The sequence below is a fragment of the Cryptomeria japonica genome, chromosome 6 (assembly GCF_030272615.1).
Source record: "Cryptomeria japonica chromosome 6, Sugi_1.0, whole genome shotgun sequence".
In the NCBI taxonomy this organism is placed as follows: Eukaryota; Viridiplantae; Streptophyta; class Pinopsida; order Cupressales; family Cupressaceae; genus Cryptomeria; species Cryptomeria japonica.
The window spans coordinates 401,560,218-401,578,828 of NC_081410.1; the positions used below are offsets into that span (position 1 = coordinate 401,560,218).

The 18,611-nt window shown below is 31.9% G+C and overlaps 2 protein-coding genes across 2 annotated transcripts; one reads left to right on the forward strand and one right to left on the reverse strand.

Annotated features, from left to right (window-relative positions):
• Positions 1 to 1,917: 1,917 nt before the first annotated feature.
• LOC131065811 (receptor-like protein 53) lies at positions 1,918 to 2,457 on the reverse strand. The gene has a single exon (XM_058000451.2). It carries the CDS (start codon positions 2,455 to 2,457, stop codon positions 1,918 to 1,920), a length of 540 nt encoding a protein of 179 aa, XP_057856434.2.
• A 5,922-nt stretch (positions 2,458 to 8,379) lies between these two features.
• On the forward strand, positions 8,380 to 9,759 carry LOC131065830 (serine/threonine-protein kinase SRK2A). The gene has a single exon (XM_058000467.2). The coding sequence runs from the start codon at positions 8,498 to 8,500 to the stop codon at positions 9,485 to 9,487; it is 990 nt and encodes a 329-aa protein (XP_057856450.1). The 5' UTR covers positions 8,380 to 8,497; the 3' UTR covers positions 9,488 to 9,759.
• Positions 9,760 to 18,611: the final 8,852 nt, after the last annotated feature.

Sequence of the window (18,611 nt, forward strand, 5' to 3'; positions counted from 1 at the left end):
AAAACAAAATTGTCAATAAATAAGAAAATTGGGAACAAAAAAATTTCTTGTCACTTCATACATGTTTGTAGCACTTCCAACCAGTAGCCAAGGGGGGGTTAGTTTGCTCCTTTATATCTTTTGGTGACATTCCCAATCGAAGGCATCTTCATCTGTAGTATCCTACAATGCGTCTTTTTGGTGGCATCATCTTCAGTTTCAATATTTACATCATCATGTTGTATAATCTTGCATGAGATATGTTGGAACAAACTATAATAAAGTGCCACACCTCCTTGTACTTTGTCATTGTTGACCTATTAGATGTAATCCTCTTGTACACCGTAGATTAGGAATATTCATGTGAGACTTTTATTCTCTACTTGAGAAAGTATTTGGATCGATTACATCTTCTATTGGTGCTCATCCATCTGTCTCCTTCTGAGACTTGGTGCATGGCTCCCGTCGAGACTTAGATTGTACACATTTGTGCATGGCTCTTGTGAGACTTTGATTGTACCAGTATTTCTGCCATTTATGAGTATCCAAGTGATGCTCAAAGTAGGTTGTCTCCATGCCTGATCTTCATTTTGTTGCGGTGAGTCATTCATCATCATCAACATTGGTACTTGGTTTTGTCACACTTTGACATTATTGGTGCAACGTTGGCTCTATTTCTTCCCTATGGGAAGGTATTTTGGTCAACATCTTGGACCATCTTTGCAAGAGATTCTACATTGAGGGGGGGCTTCATGGTCTTTCTTCTTCTCTTTTATGAGGGGACTTTTTCCTCACATGAGGTTTTGTTCTTTTCAGTCATCATTGAGAGCATTGTGTGCTTTCATCTCTCTTTTGGGGGGGAGTTTTTCCCATTGGGTTTTTCTCTCTTTCTCTGTTTGTGAGAGATTGCATTGGTTTGTGTGAATTTGCATTTGTACATGGGTACCTAACATGGTCTCGTACCTGGGACCCACCTTGCATTGTTAGCTTAAGTGCATTTCCCTAAGTTGTACTTAAGGGGGGGTGTTGGTATAATTATTTACTTATATAGCATATAACTACACCTTACTTAAGTTGACTTAGGATAATGCATTTCATAATAGTTTGGATATGAGACACTTAGGGAAGTGTGCACATAGGGATGATGTATGTTGGAGAAATTCCACCTTTTGTGGTCTCATCTTGTTGCTACGTTCCACCTTCGGTGGGTGATCCACCTCATGTAGATTATATTTTATTATTTCTCCTAGGTACTCCTACCTACCCTTGTTTCTCATTGAACCACATGTCATGATTGTGTGCTCACATATCCATTTATCATTGCCTTTATAAGAAGGCTCATCTCCTTCCAAAAGAGGACGGTATGGTTCCTTCCAAATTGTTATGCGACAGATCCAAGATCCTGAGTTTTGAAAAGTTTGCCATAGAGGGCGAAATCACTCCTCCTAAATTGCACCCTCTAAAAGAAAGCACGGTAAGTGAGGAAGAATGGCTTAGAATGGAAGACATGTTTCCCCTCAACTCATACTTTGCGTCAAACACAAGATTACTCACTCTTGAATGGGGGATGAAATTTGAAGGGATGGAACCATTTAAGCAACAGTGGCTGAGATCAAGTGAAACTAATGATGACATGTTCTGAACCAACTTGGGAGTTCAAACGAAAACGAATTCCAGCTTATATGCAGATGTGACAAATGTGTGAGGTTTGAAAGATTTGGGATATTACCTGAGAGCCCACAATTAGATAGGTGAATATGGGTTAGATTGGAAAGACCACTAAGGGCCTCACCCCACAGCTCAGACGCCATCGTCAGATTCACTGAGTTCATTCCCAAGAATTCCAGGCTTCTTAGATTTCTAACCCATACATCAAACATACTACCATCCAACATATAGACATAAGGGTATCCAAATGAAATATCCAAATGACGCAAGCTACATATTTCCCAATTCCAAAGGGACTTCACCTCCAAATCCAGCATTTGACAAGCTAAGAAATGTAAGTTTCTGGAGTTTTGATAACTGGGGAGGAATAGAAATACCTTTGAAGTCATTCCAGCTGAGATCCAAGTGCTGTAGATGGTGCAGATTAAACAGAGATGGACGAATCTCACCACTGAACTGACTTTTCTTTATATGGACCTCACCAGTCAACTCCTCGATGTATGATACATCAGCACTTAGACGAAGTTCGATAACATGAGATGTGTGATAATCACAGGCAACACCCTCCCACTCGCAACAGTTGAATCCAATCCAAGAGGATAAGCGGCCTGAGGAAAGTTTAAGACCACCCTTGAAATCCAACAGCGAAGTTCTTTCATCTTGCGAACATGCTGTCGAAAATGGGAAATCAACGTGCACCATTATTATCCATATGAACAAAACTCCATAGCCCACAGACATCTTAAATCGAAGAAGTGGAGCTGAATAATTTCCTTGCTCATTTCTTTCTGATTTATAGGTAAAGTACATGGTCTGTGCCGACCAAAAGTGAAAAATAGTAGGAGGAAAAGACGGCCTCTTCTCACTTGAACCATTCAGAGCAAAAGTACGGGTCAAACTTTTGTATCGACTTTTGCTTTGATTGGTGCTAATTCTTCGCGTATAGAAAACAATAGAAAAGAAAAGTGTTTCTTCACACTTTATGTATGTTTTTTAATAGAACTGAAAAACTAGGACAGGATTGTGGAAAGGGTAAAAAGATAGTGGGTTTTACATATAATTTTGTATATATTTTAATGTTTTAATTATTTTTAAATATAATTTTAATGTAAGGGGAAGGGAATCAATACTCATTATAGCTAATTTCTTGTATCTTAAGTTTCTAAACAGTATATCAGAATTTTGATTTTTTTTTTGTTTTCTTCATATGTGAATTAAGAACTTATAGCAATTATTTTGTCTTTTGAGTAGTTACGACAAATGGGAGAAATGGTTAGGGCAAGTTGACACAATTTTCTTCTATCTAGCTAACCTGAACCTACTCTAGAATGGTGTTAAGGAGAAAGTGAATTCTAGTGGAAGGATTAGGACCACCCATGCACAGTATGACCATAGGCTACGTACTAAGAGATATGAGAATCATCATGCCAATGAGAACTCTAACTCTTGTCATATTGATGCCCTCAAATAGGGGGGTTTGATCCTATTAGAAGGAGGAGAGGAGGTTAGTGCGACTTTAGCAAACCTACAAGGAGCACATTCTTAGTGATTTAGAAGAACTTGTAAGCATATCATTTCACATGTAAATCTATTATCTTAGACTTGTATCTATATTAACATGTTAGGAAATATTATAGATTTAGAATATAATGAGAAATTATTGTCAACAACAAATCCACTAAAAAGATCAATGTTTCTATCTTTCCAAATGCTAAATATAATTTCCTTTAAAATCATTATAAATATATTTATACCTTGTGGGAATTCAAGATCAAAAGTTCTTAAAAGTGACATATGCCAAGAAAAAAAGTGATGTAGGAGCATCTATGAGGTATGGAGTCTAACTTATGTTTGTTAGATTTTTTAGTTTTTCATTGTGTGTGAATGTGCAAGTCACTAAGTAGTTAAAAGGAATTCATTGCATTTTATAACAAATGGCTATAGGGTCCCACATTATGAAGAGCATGTCTTGCAAGCATGGGGTGATGTCATGTTCATGTTTCATGAGATTTGGATAAACACAAGAACCTCTCTCTAAATCTTGACTAGACCATTTGGGTTATATGATTTTCTCTTATGCCATATTTTGGGAACTTTGAGCAAAAAAAAGAGTTCTTATGGAGGTACATTTGGTCCAAGGGAAGCTCTGAGGAGCACTGCATAAGTGTATTCTCTTCTATTATTAATGGTGATGAACCAAGCTTGAGTGCATTAAGTAAGCATTTAATATGCATAGGATGACGGTGAAAGCTAATGATGCCCTTATAAAGATGCTCTATGATGTTGCAATTATGTTCAAATGTGAATATTCTTTTGATTATTCCACTATAAACTAAATAGATTAAGGTTAGTCCTTAAATACACTAACCTACCCTGTAATTTGAAATGAATTGGATTTTAATTGGCTCCTAATGGCTAATAAGGGAGGGACGCATTAACCCAATTTAAATGTGTTAGGTCAATTCCACATTAGTGAGCTTGAAGTAGGATAAACAATGGAGATTGTTGATCATGTTTGGACCCTTGAGATGCACAAAGGTGGAATGAGATTGGGATAAAATTAATTGACAAATTTGGTGTATAAATATTTCAACTCAAATACTATTCAATACATAAAAGCTAACTCGATTAAAGTAAAAGTAAAACATCAAAAAAAAGGACACGAATACACATTTTTTTCTTTACAATGTGGATGGACATAGATGTAAAAAAGTGAAGAAAAATTAAAATTTAACAACTCAAGTTATTCTTGTCAACCTCTAGATGAATTTTGATTAAAAAAAAATCAACTCTACATATTGTTATAATGTTTTGTGTCCTCTAGTTTCATTTATTTCTTAATATAAACAATCTATAAATATTTTTTTAACTATATTAAAAACTAAAAATTGATTACTACCTATATAATTGCATTTAAATTTTCTAACATAAAATATAATTAAAATTTTAAAACTATATATCATATATTAAAAAATATTTTAGACAAGATATCAAAGATCATCTAAAACTATTCTAATATATATTTCATGTCTATTTCATTTTGTTTGTAATAAGTGTCGTGCCTGTGAAGTGTGATACCTGCAACTGCAACACAAATACTCAATAGATCATTACAAGCATGGTTAGCAAATTAAAAGCAAATGAAAGATAAAACCATGACAAAGCGACCTATTGCCTCCTAAGAGATGCGAGTATGGATTTGCTCTCAGATCTAGATAAGCAATCCAAGTGACTTGACTACACCTAGATGGAGGATTTGAAATGATGATGATATGCAAAACTAGATGAGATTGATTATGATAGATTGATCTAAGATTATAATGAATCTAATGATATGCATGATTAAAATATGATGATGATGCAATTAAGCTAGAAAAGAGATTAATTAAGCTACATGATTCAACAACTATGCTAGAAAATGATCAAATTAAACTAGATCTAAGATGCAGATGCCTATAATAATAATGCTCAAATGATATTCTAAAATGGATATGCCTATAGTAACAATGCTTAAATTGATATGAGATGGAATATGCCTATAGTAACAATGCCTAAATTGATATGAGATGGGATCCTTTGTACTCCAAAATGGGGGATATTTATAGAATTTCCAAGGCCAAGGGTGAGTTGGCAGGAATCAATGGTCAAGATTAAGTCTGAAGATATCAAGGGTGAAATTGGAGGAGGTTGGAGAAAAGGTTGGAGGGAGGGACACTTGTCATCTCTGTGGTGACAAGTGTCAAGGAGCCTTGCTCATGAGAGGGCAAGTGTCCAAGGGAGGAGACATGTGGCCAAAGTGGCATGTGTCTCAAGGGGAGAATATCCACACCATAGGAGGTTAGGATAAGGAGGTTAGGATGTGCAAGATTGGATAGGGTTAGTTAAACCCAGAGTTAGATAGAATGATTTAGGTTAGAGGGATGGTTGGGTTAGGTGGTTAGAAGTTAGGAGGCATGTGGGTAATTTGAATTTTTAAAATTCAAATAATAGGAAAAGGCTAATTAACTTTCAAAAACTCATAAAGTGATTTGTTTTAATTAATTAGGGGATTAGAAGAAATGAATTAAATGGGGAGAGAGATTAATTAATCAAAGGGAACTATTGAGACGAACCTATTAAATAAATCCTTAGATTTATTAATAAGTAGATGAATGGGAGAATTTAATCAAATTGCTAATGAATTCAATTAAATTAGAAAGGGGGATTAATTAAATAATTGCTTATTTAATTAATTATCTTCAGACCATTTTTAGGTGTATACAATAAGTGTGTCTTAGAGTTTGAAGAACCAGTTCACATATAAGATAACAGTCATTGAAAAAAAGTTCTATTTGACACACAAGGTCGAGAGTCAAATCTAGGACCACAAATTTAGTTTCTACTCTATGATTTCTTTATTAAGTCTATATTTTTCTAGTATGTCAGTTTGCATCACAAATTTAGTTTATACCTCGTGATTACCTTGTTATGTTTACCTTGTTATATTTGTATTTTTCTAGCTTGACTCAATTTGTATCACAGATTTAATTTGTACCCTGTTATTTCTTTATTATGTTTGTATTTCTTCCAATATGACTCAGTTTGTAGCCAATGATTAAGTTTGTATTTTTCCACTGGACCAATTTGCATCACAAATTTATTTATTTTTCAAGTATAAACCAGTTTCCATTTTGTATGACCTAATATGCTTTTTATCTGTGTGATCGCTATCTAAAGTCAAAAGTGTTTTGTGGAAAGGAAATGGCCGAAATATTGATTGACACGGCAAACGTAATCTCCATCAAGCAGAAGAATTCGTCAACTCCCGCAAAAGACTCGCTAACGCACACAAAACAGTAATACATATTACATATTGTGTGTTTTAACAGGCAGATATAAGGGAAGAGTAGAAGAATTTTTCTATGAGTCAAATAGGATGTGAAATTGTAAATGTGTGGTCTATATTGACATAACTGAACATATGTTGCATTCACATCTTGTTCTAATTAGTGAGATATTTTGTGTCATTGCCATAAAATTAATGAAATTATTTTCTTAAATTAAGAAAAAACAATTGGATTGTGTAAGCGCTAAGGAGCAATACTAGCCCCTTACAAAAATGTAAGTAAAGGTGGATCAATGTAGTTATGAGTATTATCATCAATTATTTGAAGTGGTTCTTTGTTTAATGTTAAAAATATTATGCTAGGATGGTCAAGAATCATTGGTGAAGATCTCCTTCACATAAATTTTCTTCATTAGGATTTTATAAGATGAGATTAAGAAGATTCTTATTTTTTGTAATCTAATTAGACCATATTAACTAGGATTAAACTATATCGATTAGAGTAATAATATTGATTTTCTCATTACAATTTTGGCTTGTCATATCTCATTCCCCAATAGAGCTGTCGAAAGTTAGAATTTTGATTTTAACTTTTTACTAGAAAACATAAAATAAAATAGTATGCAAGACACAACCTCTCTTCAAACTCAAAGGGGAGGCCTGACTTAAAGTAGCATAAACACTATACTAAATTAGTCCTAACTCAAACTATAAGAAAAATATACATATATATATACAAGATTCACTAGGAATATTTTGCACAAATGAAAAAAGATTAAATGCTTATTTTTTATACATGTGTTAGACTATTATCAAGCACACCTTACAAGAAATATTTCAAGGACATAAAATACTAATCTAAACACATAAATGATATTTTCTAGCTAAATAAAATAGAAACTAGCTATTCAATATAATAAATGATTAAAGGAATATATTTTGAGTGATACATAATTTCAAGAAATAAATAGTTAAGTTGTACACATTTCTAATTTAGGTAGAAAAATGCCATTAATACAAATATTAACTCAATACAATCTACTTTTAATTACAATCTAGTTAAAGTTTGATCTTTAATATTTAAATATTTTTAAAATATTAAAATATTAAAAAAACCTTTATTTAGATTATAGCTATGAATAGTTTAAGGTTATTTATGTACAATTTTCAAATTTAATTATAATTGAGAATTAGATTTGGACATAGATTTATTATTATAATTATATAGATTAAGCTATTTATTTTTAATCATATAATTTTTATCAAATTTATTAAAATAATATTTAATTAATTAATAAATTAAAACAAAATAAATTTACCAATTTATTATAAATATCATTCTAATTTATATCACCTACATAACATTTTATTTACTTGATTGTAAGCTATAACAAATATTTTAATTATAGTGCACTAGAAAAAAAATTATTGTAAAATATACCTTTTATAATTTACATGGAAAATATGCTTTTAAATATTTAAGAATAATAATTAAATATTAAAAAAAACCTCTCCTTGACTTATATTTAGAAATCTTATAAAATATAAAAATTAGATTTTAGGCTTAAATTTATTATTATAACTATAATCATAAAGATTTAGAAATTTTTAATAATATAATTATTATATTAAATTAATTAAAATATATTTAATTAATCTATAAATTAAGATAAAATAAATTTAAAATTTTATTATAAATATCATTCCAATTCAATTGTCACTTAGAAAACACAATATTTTTTTAATTAAAATATTTAAATTTTAACACCAGAAAAACAAATATTCTAGATGTTTCTAAATCTAAACGTTTAAGAATAATAATAAAATATGAAAATAACAACCTCCCCTAAACCTATAATTAGACATTGTAAAGCAATTATATCTAAAACAACGGAAAAAATAGTTTTTATCCATTCAAAAACTGATTGGATGATAGAGATTGATAAGAGTGGGAAGCAGCGAGCAGCCTGAGTGAAAGCAGGAGAACCTGAGAGGAATTCGCTCAGTCCAGAGAAGTGAGAAGAAATGGAAAGAGGGGCCGCCATGGATAATGATAGGTACCAACTTGTGAAGGATATTGGGTCAGGCAACTTTGGCGTAGCGAAGCTCATGCAAGACAAGCACAGCAAACAACTGGTTGCTGTCAAGTATATTGAGAGGGGCCACAAGATTGACCAGAATGTGCAGAGGGAGATCATCAATCACCGTTCTCTCAACCATCCAAACATTGTACGCTTCAAAGAGCTGCTATTGACACCAACCCATCTGGCAATAGTCATGGAATATGCAGCAGGTGGGGAGCTCTTTGAACGCATTTCTAAAGCTGGGCGCCTTAGCGAGGATGAGGCCCGATTCTTCTTTCAACAAATCATATCAGGGGTGAGCTATTGCCATTCTAAGCAAATCTGTCACAGGGATTTGAAGCTGGAAAACATACTGCTGGATGGGAGTCATGAGGTAATTCCTCGTATCAAGATCTGTGATTTTGGTTACTCAAAGTCTTGTTTGCTTCAATCTCGGCCCAAATCCACTGTGGGAACGCCTTTCTACATAGCCCCGGAGGTTTTATCAAGGAAAGGATACTACGATGGCAAGGCTGCAGATGTGTGGTCATGTGGTGTAGCACTCTATGTCATGTTAGTGGGAGCTTATCCGTTCCAGGATCCTCATCATCCAAGTGATTTGAGAAAGACTATCGAGCGCGTATTGAAGGTGCAATACAGGATTCCTGATTGTACTACAGAATGTCGTAACCTTCTGTCAAGAATTTTTGTTGCAGATCCTGCCAAGAGGATCACAATTCAGGAGATTCGAAATCACCAGTGGTTCGTCAAGAAGTTAAGAGCAGATTTGGTAGATGCAGGAGACAGTAAGAGGGTAGACATTAATGGGTATGATGAGGAAGGTCAGAGCATGGATGAGATAATGAGGATGATAGCAGAGGCCAGAATACCTACATCTCAGGGATTAGGGCTGGGGCGATACTGCCTTGAGGTCGATGATATGGTGGATTAATGGGGAATTCGTCTAATGCTTGCTTTCTTTCCTTGTATCAGAGTGCATGCTTAACTGCTTACACATTATGTTATGCTCCGTGATCTTATGTTTGCATGCCTAACATGCAAGGTGAACAGCAACTTATCTCAGCCCTTTTCATCGCAAGCTTTGTTCAATGCGGTTCTTCTTCCTTTATTACCTCCGCAATTTCTATTTTCTGCGGCTGTTAACTTTGTATAAAATCATGCGTTTGAATAATGTAAATGATACAATGAATTAATTTCATTTCATTATTTTTTAGCAATTCTGTTTTTTCTTCTGTGTTCTATTATCTGCAAGTTTTGCTTAGCAATTCTGTTTTTCTTCTGTGTTCTATTATCTGCAAGTTTTGCTTTTCTTTCCTTTTTAGACAAATCCTTGTGCAAATCTGTACTCTGTTTACAGGTTGCAGAAATTTACAATAAAAAGCGCGATGCAGAGCATAGTTTCTTGTTGAACTGGAAGTAATGTGAGAAGTATATGATATTTTTTAAAGAAATGTATCAGTTAGTAGAAATAATGTCAGAAGTATTTAATTGTTTTTTAAGGAAAAGTTATTTGTTCACATGTAATAATGTTAAAATTATATAAAAGAGTTACATTTATTTCATCATATAGGAAAATAATTTAAATGGGAAGATTGAGTTTGTCTTTAGAAAAAATCTATTTATAGTAATAGGTTAAAAAGTTGAGTAATTAGGTTTCTAAACTAAAGAATTTGAGAAAGATTTACACATATAAATTAAATATTTTTAAATTCAACATGTTAATGTTTACTAAGTGTATAATTATAATGAATCATGCCTCTTCAAATTTTCATATTAAATATGAATAGCACTTCCAGAGTTTCAAAATGTAAATGCTTTAGATTTTTAGAGAAGGGCAAATTATTCTACTTTGTATTGTAATATTTTTCTACACATATACACTATGTTGAGTAATTATACCATTGTATTTTATGTTCAAATATACAATGTTTATTTATTAATTATAATCATGAACTTTATTTAATTAAATCATTATAATTATAATAATAAACTTAATCCTTTAAATCTATTTTTAAATTATTATTGTTTTAAGATTATGTTATTTTAATTCTACTATAATATTTATTTTTAATGATTAAATGATAAATACTTAAATTTATAACTAAAAATTATTAAATTATTATTATTATTAATATTAGAATGATTAAAAGAATATATGATTTCAAAAATAATTATAAAATAGGAAGTACTTAAAAAAACATATTCAAAATTATAAGATTATATTTTAAATAATGATTTTATAAAAATCAATTTAAAAATCTTTTAAAATTTTCCTTGAGCATGATTATTGATAGATGCAAAGTTTCTAATGAAGTAAATGTCATTTTCCCCAGATATAGTTTTATGGTAGGGCTTGCTTGGTGCCTTCGTTGCATATCACAACATAGAGCATATATTCATATATGATATTGTCTAAAAAGTAGATGAATTAAAAAGACACCTAGATATAGATGGATTCAAGGTCATAATATGGTGTGTATTGTTTGTTACATAAGATAGATCACATATCTAAACATGGGATATAGATAATAAAATAAACGACTTCATAAATAAAGAAATTTGGTATTTTTCAGGGTCAGACATTCACTTAATGATATAGAAAAACATGAAAAATAATATGGTATTTGCATATAAGACAAGACAATTGTTTTTAGAGTGATATTTCCAAGTATTAAAAGTATAACATGCATAATAGTATGACATGCATGTTAAGGATAAAAAGTATGACTTGCATAATAATATGACAGTATGAGAAACTCTAAAATTTTCAAATTTTGCAAAGTGGAATTTTAAGAAGGAAAGCTGGTAGTTGAGGAAAGGATGCATGCATTACCAATCCAAGAAGCTTGAAATCCAAGGAAAATGGACTTTAGACTAGGGAAAAGTAGTCTTTTCAAGGAAGGTGGGCTAACTATGATAATTATGACAGGTATGATAGTATGACAATACGAGAAACTTCAAGATCCCAAAATTTTGTAAAGTGGAATTTTGTGAAGGAAAAATAGCAATTGAGGAAAGCATGCATGTATGACTAAACCTAGTAAAGTTTGAAATTTAAGGACATGATGTGGGAATCAAGAAATTGCATGTTTATGCTATGTTATATGGGAAACTATTAGCTTAGGTTACAAGATTTACACACCATTGATATGTCATGTTTATATAACTCTGTGATTTGTCTTTGAGGTAGTGTTTATATCAACACCCCACCTCCTATTATTCCAATTGAACATTTCATTAGATGGCTTTATGTCAACCAAGTTCAAAATTTATATATTATCCTTCAAGAGCCTAGAAGAGTGCTCAAGCCTGGCAATACCTCTCATCTTTTTGTTCATATTTAAAAGAGCATTTACATCCCCTAAGAAAATCCAAGGAAAATAAGGGGTAAGGGACCCAACCATCCTAATATGAAGCTAAAGAAAAGGCTTTCCTAAGAGATCAGTTGGAGCATATACATTGGTGAGGAGATTAACTTCAGTAAATTCTAAACTTAAGGCAACCATCTTCAAAAATATGTAGCCATTTTTTACCCCCGTTTGTGCACCATCTTGGTGCACATACCCTAATACTAGATTAAATAAAATAGTAAACTAAATGAAAAATAGGATAAATATTATAAATATGGATTATAAAATCACCTCCTATATTAGATAATAAGATTAAAAAACTAATATAAATCACACACCCCCTACTAGGGAATGCTTAAAAATGCATTTTGTGAAATGTGCTACGTGAAATGTGCTAAGAACGTTTCCATAGTAAAAAGTATTCAATATTTTATATTATTCTTAGGAGTCATGAATTTAAAGATAATTGTTGACATTATTCACGTGTAAAACTCTATGAATGGGTGGTTTGCCTATAAAACCAAAGAATATAAGGATCTCCTTGTTTACAACTAATATGGATCATATTTTGTCACTTTCTTGGTCCTTTGTGCTCCTTATTACTGGTTCATTTCTATGGAGAAGGTAGAATAAGAGAATGCTTCTTCTCTCAGGGTCTCCTAGTTTTCCTATTATGGGAAATATCTTTCAACTAGAGAAAAGGCCCGATGAATCTCTCTATGGCCTCTCTCTACAATACAGACCACTCATGACACTTTTTTGGGCATGCAAATAGTGGTGGTGGTCTTATCTCCTCCCATGGCCAAGGAGCTCCTTAAAATACTGACATCTTTATGACATGACTAGTGATGGATATATTCATGTCCCCTTCCCGCGACAAGTCCTCGCTAGTTTGAAGTAACTGCAACTCTTACTGGTGTAATCTCTAATGCATTTCAACTATTGATCTTTTAATAGAGTGCTAAACAAAGAAGTATTTCCTAAAGAATTACCAAACATACCATTAATGAGAAAAATAAATATGGCTTTGGAATTATTCAATCCAAAATGCAACACTAACCATTCATAAATTCTATATTTAGTTTTGAATGTAGTTTTTTTTAATGAAACCCTCAATGAGTCTCAGTCTATGAGAACTAAAAAAGGGGAGCTAGTAAAGGTCTGTGCAATGACCTTTGCTCTTGGTACTTTCTAAAGTATAGTTGGATATGATGTGACACCATTAAATTGCTAAAATTTATTTCTTAGATGATCATCGTAGTATGATTGGAATGTAATTCAAGAAGGATGATTAAACACCTACAAATTCATAAAAGATACAATAAGGTGTATATGCTTATTGTTTCTTCTATTGCTAAATCACCTTTTATTTTAGGCAAGCCTACTAATAAACATAAAAAATTATCAAAATACTCATCACTTTATATCATTCACCAACTTAAGAAGAAAAATCAAAATAATTTTCCACATCCTACTAAGATTAGTTTCTTTAGTGTAGAATTTGTCATATATTTTTCAAGAGACAAAAGCTTTACTACCTTATAAACTATCTATCATTTTATAGATTTTGTTCCAAGGTTTTCCTTGATAATTTTTGTAGCATAGTACCTCGCTTAAATTGAAATTATGAAAATAGATAAGCATATCAAAAAAGATTATGGAAGAAGGGAAGATATAACCTAGCAACTCTCATTGTGGTTCTCCTACCTTTATCATTCTGCATAAAAAAAATATGAGTGAATAATGTTCATTGACTGAAGAGCCTTAAATAAAATCACTATAAAGAATAGATATCAAAAAATATTATCGAAGAAGGGAAGATATAACCTAGCGACTCTCATTCTGGTTCTCCTACCTTTATCATTCCCCATAAAGAAAAGGACGAGTGAATAATGTTCATTGACTGAAGAGCCTTAAATAAAATCACTATAAAGAATAGATATCATTTTCCAAGGATTGGCAACCTTTTAGATCATCTTAAGGGATCTTAGTGTTTCACAAAGTTGAATCTTACTTTAGGCTATCATCAAGTATGAATATATCCTATTTATTGTTGGAAAACTACTCTCAAAACTAAATTTAGGCTTGGTGAATGTTTAATGATGTGTTTTGGATTGAGTAATTCTCTTTTTACATTTGTGTGGCTCATTAATACAAGGAACTCCATAATAAAAAACTAACATAATTCACAAAGCACACATACTTTTAATCATAAATAGTTTTCATGTGTTCAAATATCCAAGATCAGAGACATAAAACTACATTTTGACATAAACATGCAGTACAGAATCAAGAACAAGGATAAATATAAGGAAACATACACCTTTATAATAGAGCACAAGGTCGAATACAATAAATGCATAAGGAAAAAATCATGGTGGCCACCTTGAAAAGAAATCCCAACATATGTGTCCCTTGAGGAGGTCATGGGAGAGAAAAATGTCGGAGCACATTTCTACCCTACCATGAAGTAGTTACACTTCCCCAGAATCTTTCATGCCATGAAAGATACCCAACCCAGCACGAAAAAGACTAGCAACGTGATATTGGAAAGTGTAATAGAATTTGCGTAGCATGATATATCCACATTCTAACACTAATGGAATCGTATCATGGGCACAAAAGACACATATAGCATAGATATGATAACAAAAGAAAAAATACTTTCTTAGATATCTAAAATAATGTTGAGATCTTAGTTTTATCTCAATCATATGAAAAACATAATGATGATAAATACAATTGTCCAAAATATAAGCATGAATCTATTCAAAACATCAAAGAGTCCTTGAGTCATGCAATGTGTCGTGAACAAGTGCACATCCATCGATATATGATAGAGTGATAATGGGCCAAATATTTTGTTAACAACATTCAATGCATATGTAGCATAATTCAATCTCAAAAAGTTCCAAGGCCCCCTTTTGCATAACTTTAAACATGGGGCTAATATCTAATTGCAATCAATGATTACCAAAATATCTTGTATACAATGCTATCAACCATTTAGTAATTGGTAAATAAGTGATGACTCAATGTTGGATAGTATAGTATTATAACATTGTAGACACATAAGCTATCAGTAGGCATTTTCAAGAAAATATCTCCATGATAAATGGTTATCAAGTGATAATTCATTGCATAATATACTTAATTTATGGATACATTTATGCACACTATTCTAAGATGGAATATAGCATACTCAACATTTCTAATTTTATGCCCAAACTATTTCAATTATAAAAGGTTTCTTTTGAAGTATGACATAATTTTTAGCTTTAAGCAATTCTCAATCCAAGGTATTATTCATTCTTTTCATAGGTAAATTGATATCACAATAAATCGACATAACAAATCTGTAAGTTTCTCAATATGGATACACTTTGATGACACAAACTCTAACAAGACTCCTTAATGTTGACATAATAATTTAGATAAAGAGAAATCATTCTAACAATTAAAGTATCTTTGTGTATTGATTCACAATCAAAGTTATCTAACCAAACTCTAATTGATATTTATGAATTTCAACCACATAAATCTAAATTCCTATCTATCTAATTTAAGTATTATACTTTAGTGAAATTAAAGAGAGAAACTAAAAACTAAAACAACCTCTAATTGATACCCAAACTCATATGATTATTGTTACTATGGAAGATTAGTCATAACTAATATTGTACCTCTTGAAGTGCTCTAAATTTTAAAGGTAATCATTGAGTTTAGTTTATGGGAATATATCGGCCTAACATACGTATAGATAATATTTTATCTTTCTTAAAAATTTTAAAAATTGAAAAATATAGCACAAGACCACCCAAATCTGCTATGTAGATGTCAAAATAATTCTAATGCATATTACATTGTTGTGCAACTACACGAGTTTGTAGAATATGAAGAAACAAAAAACATGCACACCTAAGTGTACTGGTATGATTTTGGAGGTTTCAAGTTTAAGGCACATGCAAATTGATAAGAAGTAATAGAGTTCATTTAAACCATTCATTTGTTGGAATATTGTTTAGTAATTCCTCCCTCTTGCATAGTTTTATGCTTTTAGTTTTTTAGTTTTATTTGAGATGACTATGCGGTAAAAACTATTTTGGTTCTTTGGTTTTAGTTTTTTTCTTTATTTCCAATAATATAGGTTTTCCAATATCTAGATGTATCTAAGACCTCTATATAATGAAGCCCAGTTGTAATTCATTCTCTATCAGATCCTTGATCAATTGATCAAGAAGTTCTTGTAATCCCTTACATCCATAGAATAGTTTATTTGTGTTCCAATTTTATATTTCTTTCATCATTGGATTGAATTTTAGAGAGCTTGAAAACTATTGGCTACAAACTATTGAGTAGCCAAGACAAAAATGTGATCTAATAAGTACTTCTTGCCTGTGCCAAAATGGGAGCTTGGAATGGAATATGGATATCCATAATGGAAAGTGAATTTTCTATCCAATATTATGGTTGGAGACACCAGGACCAGCCTTAAACCACACACATTAAGCAACATATTAAACTTAGAGATTATCAGTCAAAACGTGAAAACAAAGCACAATCTTAGATTTTCTATTAACGGGCTGTCTAAAAGAGTTACCATCACAGGAAGATATATGAAAGAGAACATCTAAACGATAGGCATGATCTACTAAAATGTTTTTTCCTTTGAATCATGGATTAAAATAAATGAAAAGACAAATAGTTATCATAACGTCCACTCACCTCAAACCTGCTCATAATATTTTCCATTCTCCAACTCTTTATCCTCTTCAAGTTTTGTTGCTTCCAACCTAGCAGGTCAATAAAGTAAAATTTGAATGCACAGATTTGGTGATGCCCAATTCGAGTTGCTCAATAACCTTGATGAAGCGTCAATCATTTATTCTATTTGATGTCCTATCTTGTAGCTGCTCATTTGGTGCAGTTCTAACTGCCTATCCTTAAGATAAGTTTCCAGTATTCATAATAATTAGAGCCATGGCCTCTTAGTTTGCAGATTATGTCCCTTATTTTATTAATTCGCTGTGCATATTTTGTTCTCCTCGACTTTCTAATAAAGTTGATCTACAATTCAATTCACTGAAATTTGGCCATACCATTGGTGCGTAGAGTGTCCTGCCTATCAATTCCATCCTCCATGTGAGAATTTGAGTCATGCCTGAAGAATACCCTATGTTGAGCTAGCATGGTTTTAATTTATTTTGGTTCCACTCAATTCCTCTTAAGACAATATGGTGCATGCACTAAGATTAAAGAATTTCCTAAAAAGAAGCGGTCTCATACCAATTCATGCGATTCTCCTTTTTTAATTATGCATTTTTTTAAACTTAAATTTGACTTCTTTGTTTAGTTCTAAAATAAACTTTTAACTCACGTGGCATAAGTTTCTTAATTTTTGTTTTTCTTTAAATTAAGATATGTGCTTTAAAAAACACTCCAAAAACATTCACTTCTTTTTTTTCTTTTAAAGTATTACTTTTTTTTTTTTTCTCAATAATGGGCCGTAGTCATATATTTATTCATTAAAATAAATTATTACAAGTTAATACAAGTTTAGTTCGGTGTGGGCACCAATAGGAAAGAACCGAACGAAGAAAACCTCCGGTCATGTCCAAGGATAAATCCTAGAATAACTTACAAGTCCAAAGAGACAAATAGCCAATGGGTGGCTGCTCGGGAAATTACCTAAATCATTATATGGATCATTAGATCCTCTACCATCGATTTTAATTTGATCTTCTCGAGGTGAGATTCCAGAGCACAGGTCGAGACTCCCCAAATGAGAATGGCCGATCTGTCGTAAACATAAAAGCTGACAAATCTGATTTCTCTATTTAGGAAGTAGGCTCCTGATTGTCTTTGGATCCTGCGAATCAGTGAAACATGTTTTTCCTGTAGTCTGGATGATCAAGTTAATATGAAGAAGAATTAAATTAGAAATATGTATTGAATTGACAAGCAAGGGAAGGTAATAAGCCTGCCTGCCTTCAAAAAGCAAACCTCAAACACAAAGCCAGGTGTTCTTAATGCTCCCTGATGGCCCTGAACTGGCCAGATGTAAGTTAACCTGAAAATAAGTGTAGAGGTTGAACTTGCATCGGTGTATGTCAAAAGAGCCTAAAACCAAAATTATATGAGAAGAAACAGACCAAGGCCATTACAGTCGTGGACCACTAGAGAATAGTATGAAAGATCATAGAGAAAACAACACCAAGAATAAGTCAGCTCACAATGTAGAAATTCTTTTAATTAGGGAAACCAGCATAACAAGGAACAAGGTTGGGGTAATTATAGGTTATCCGATTAATGGTGATAAACTGGTCCAATTTACTAGTAACCCTTAATGAAGATATAACTAGATTTGGACCACCAAAATAAATATGACATGGAAAATAGTATAAAACCTCTGAGAGATGGGAATATATTAACCTATGAATATATATGTCTATCTTCGTATGTATATCCACATATATGCAACTGTGTCTATATCTCTGTAGAGCAGTATATATATGCACCTGCATCTATGTGTTTATGCATATGTCGATATATATATATATATATATATATATATATATATATATATATATATATATATATATATATATATATATATATATATACTACTGAAATATAAACCCGCATATGCCTTCATATATGAAAACCATTTATAATATAATTATGGAGCTATCATATATGAAGGCA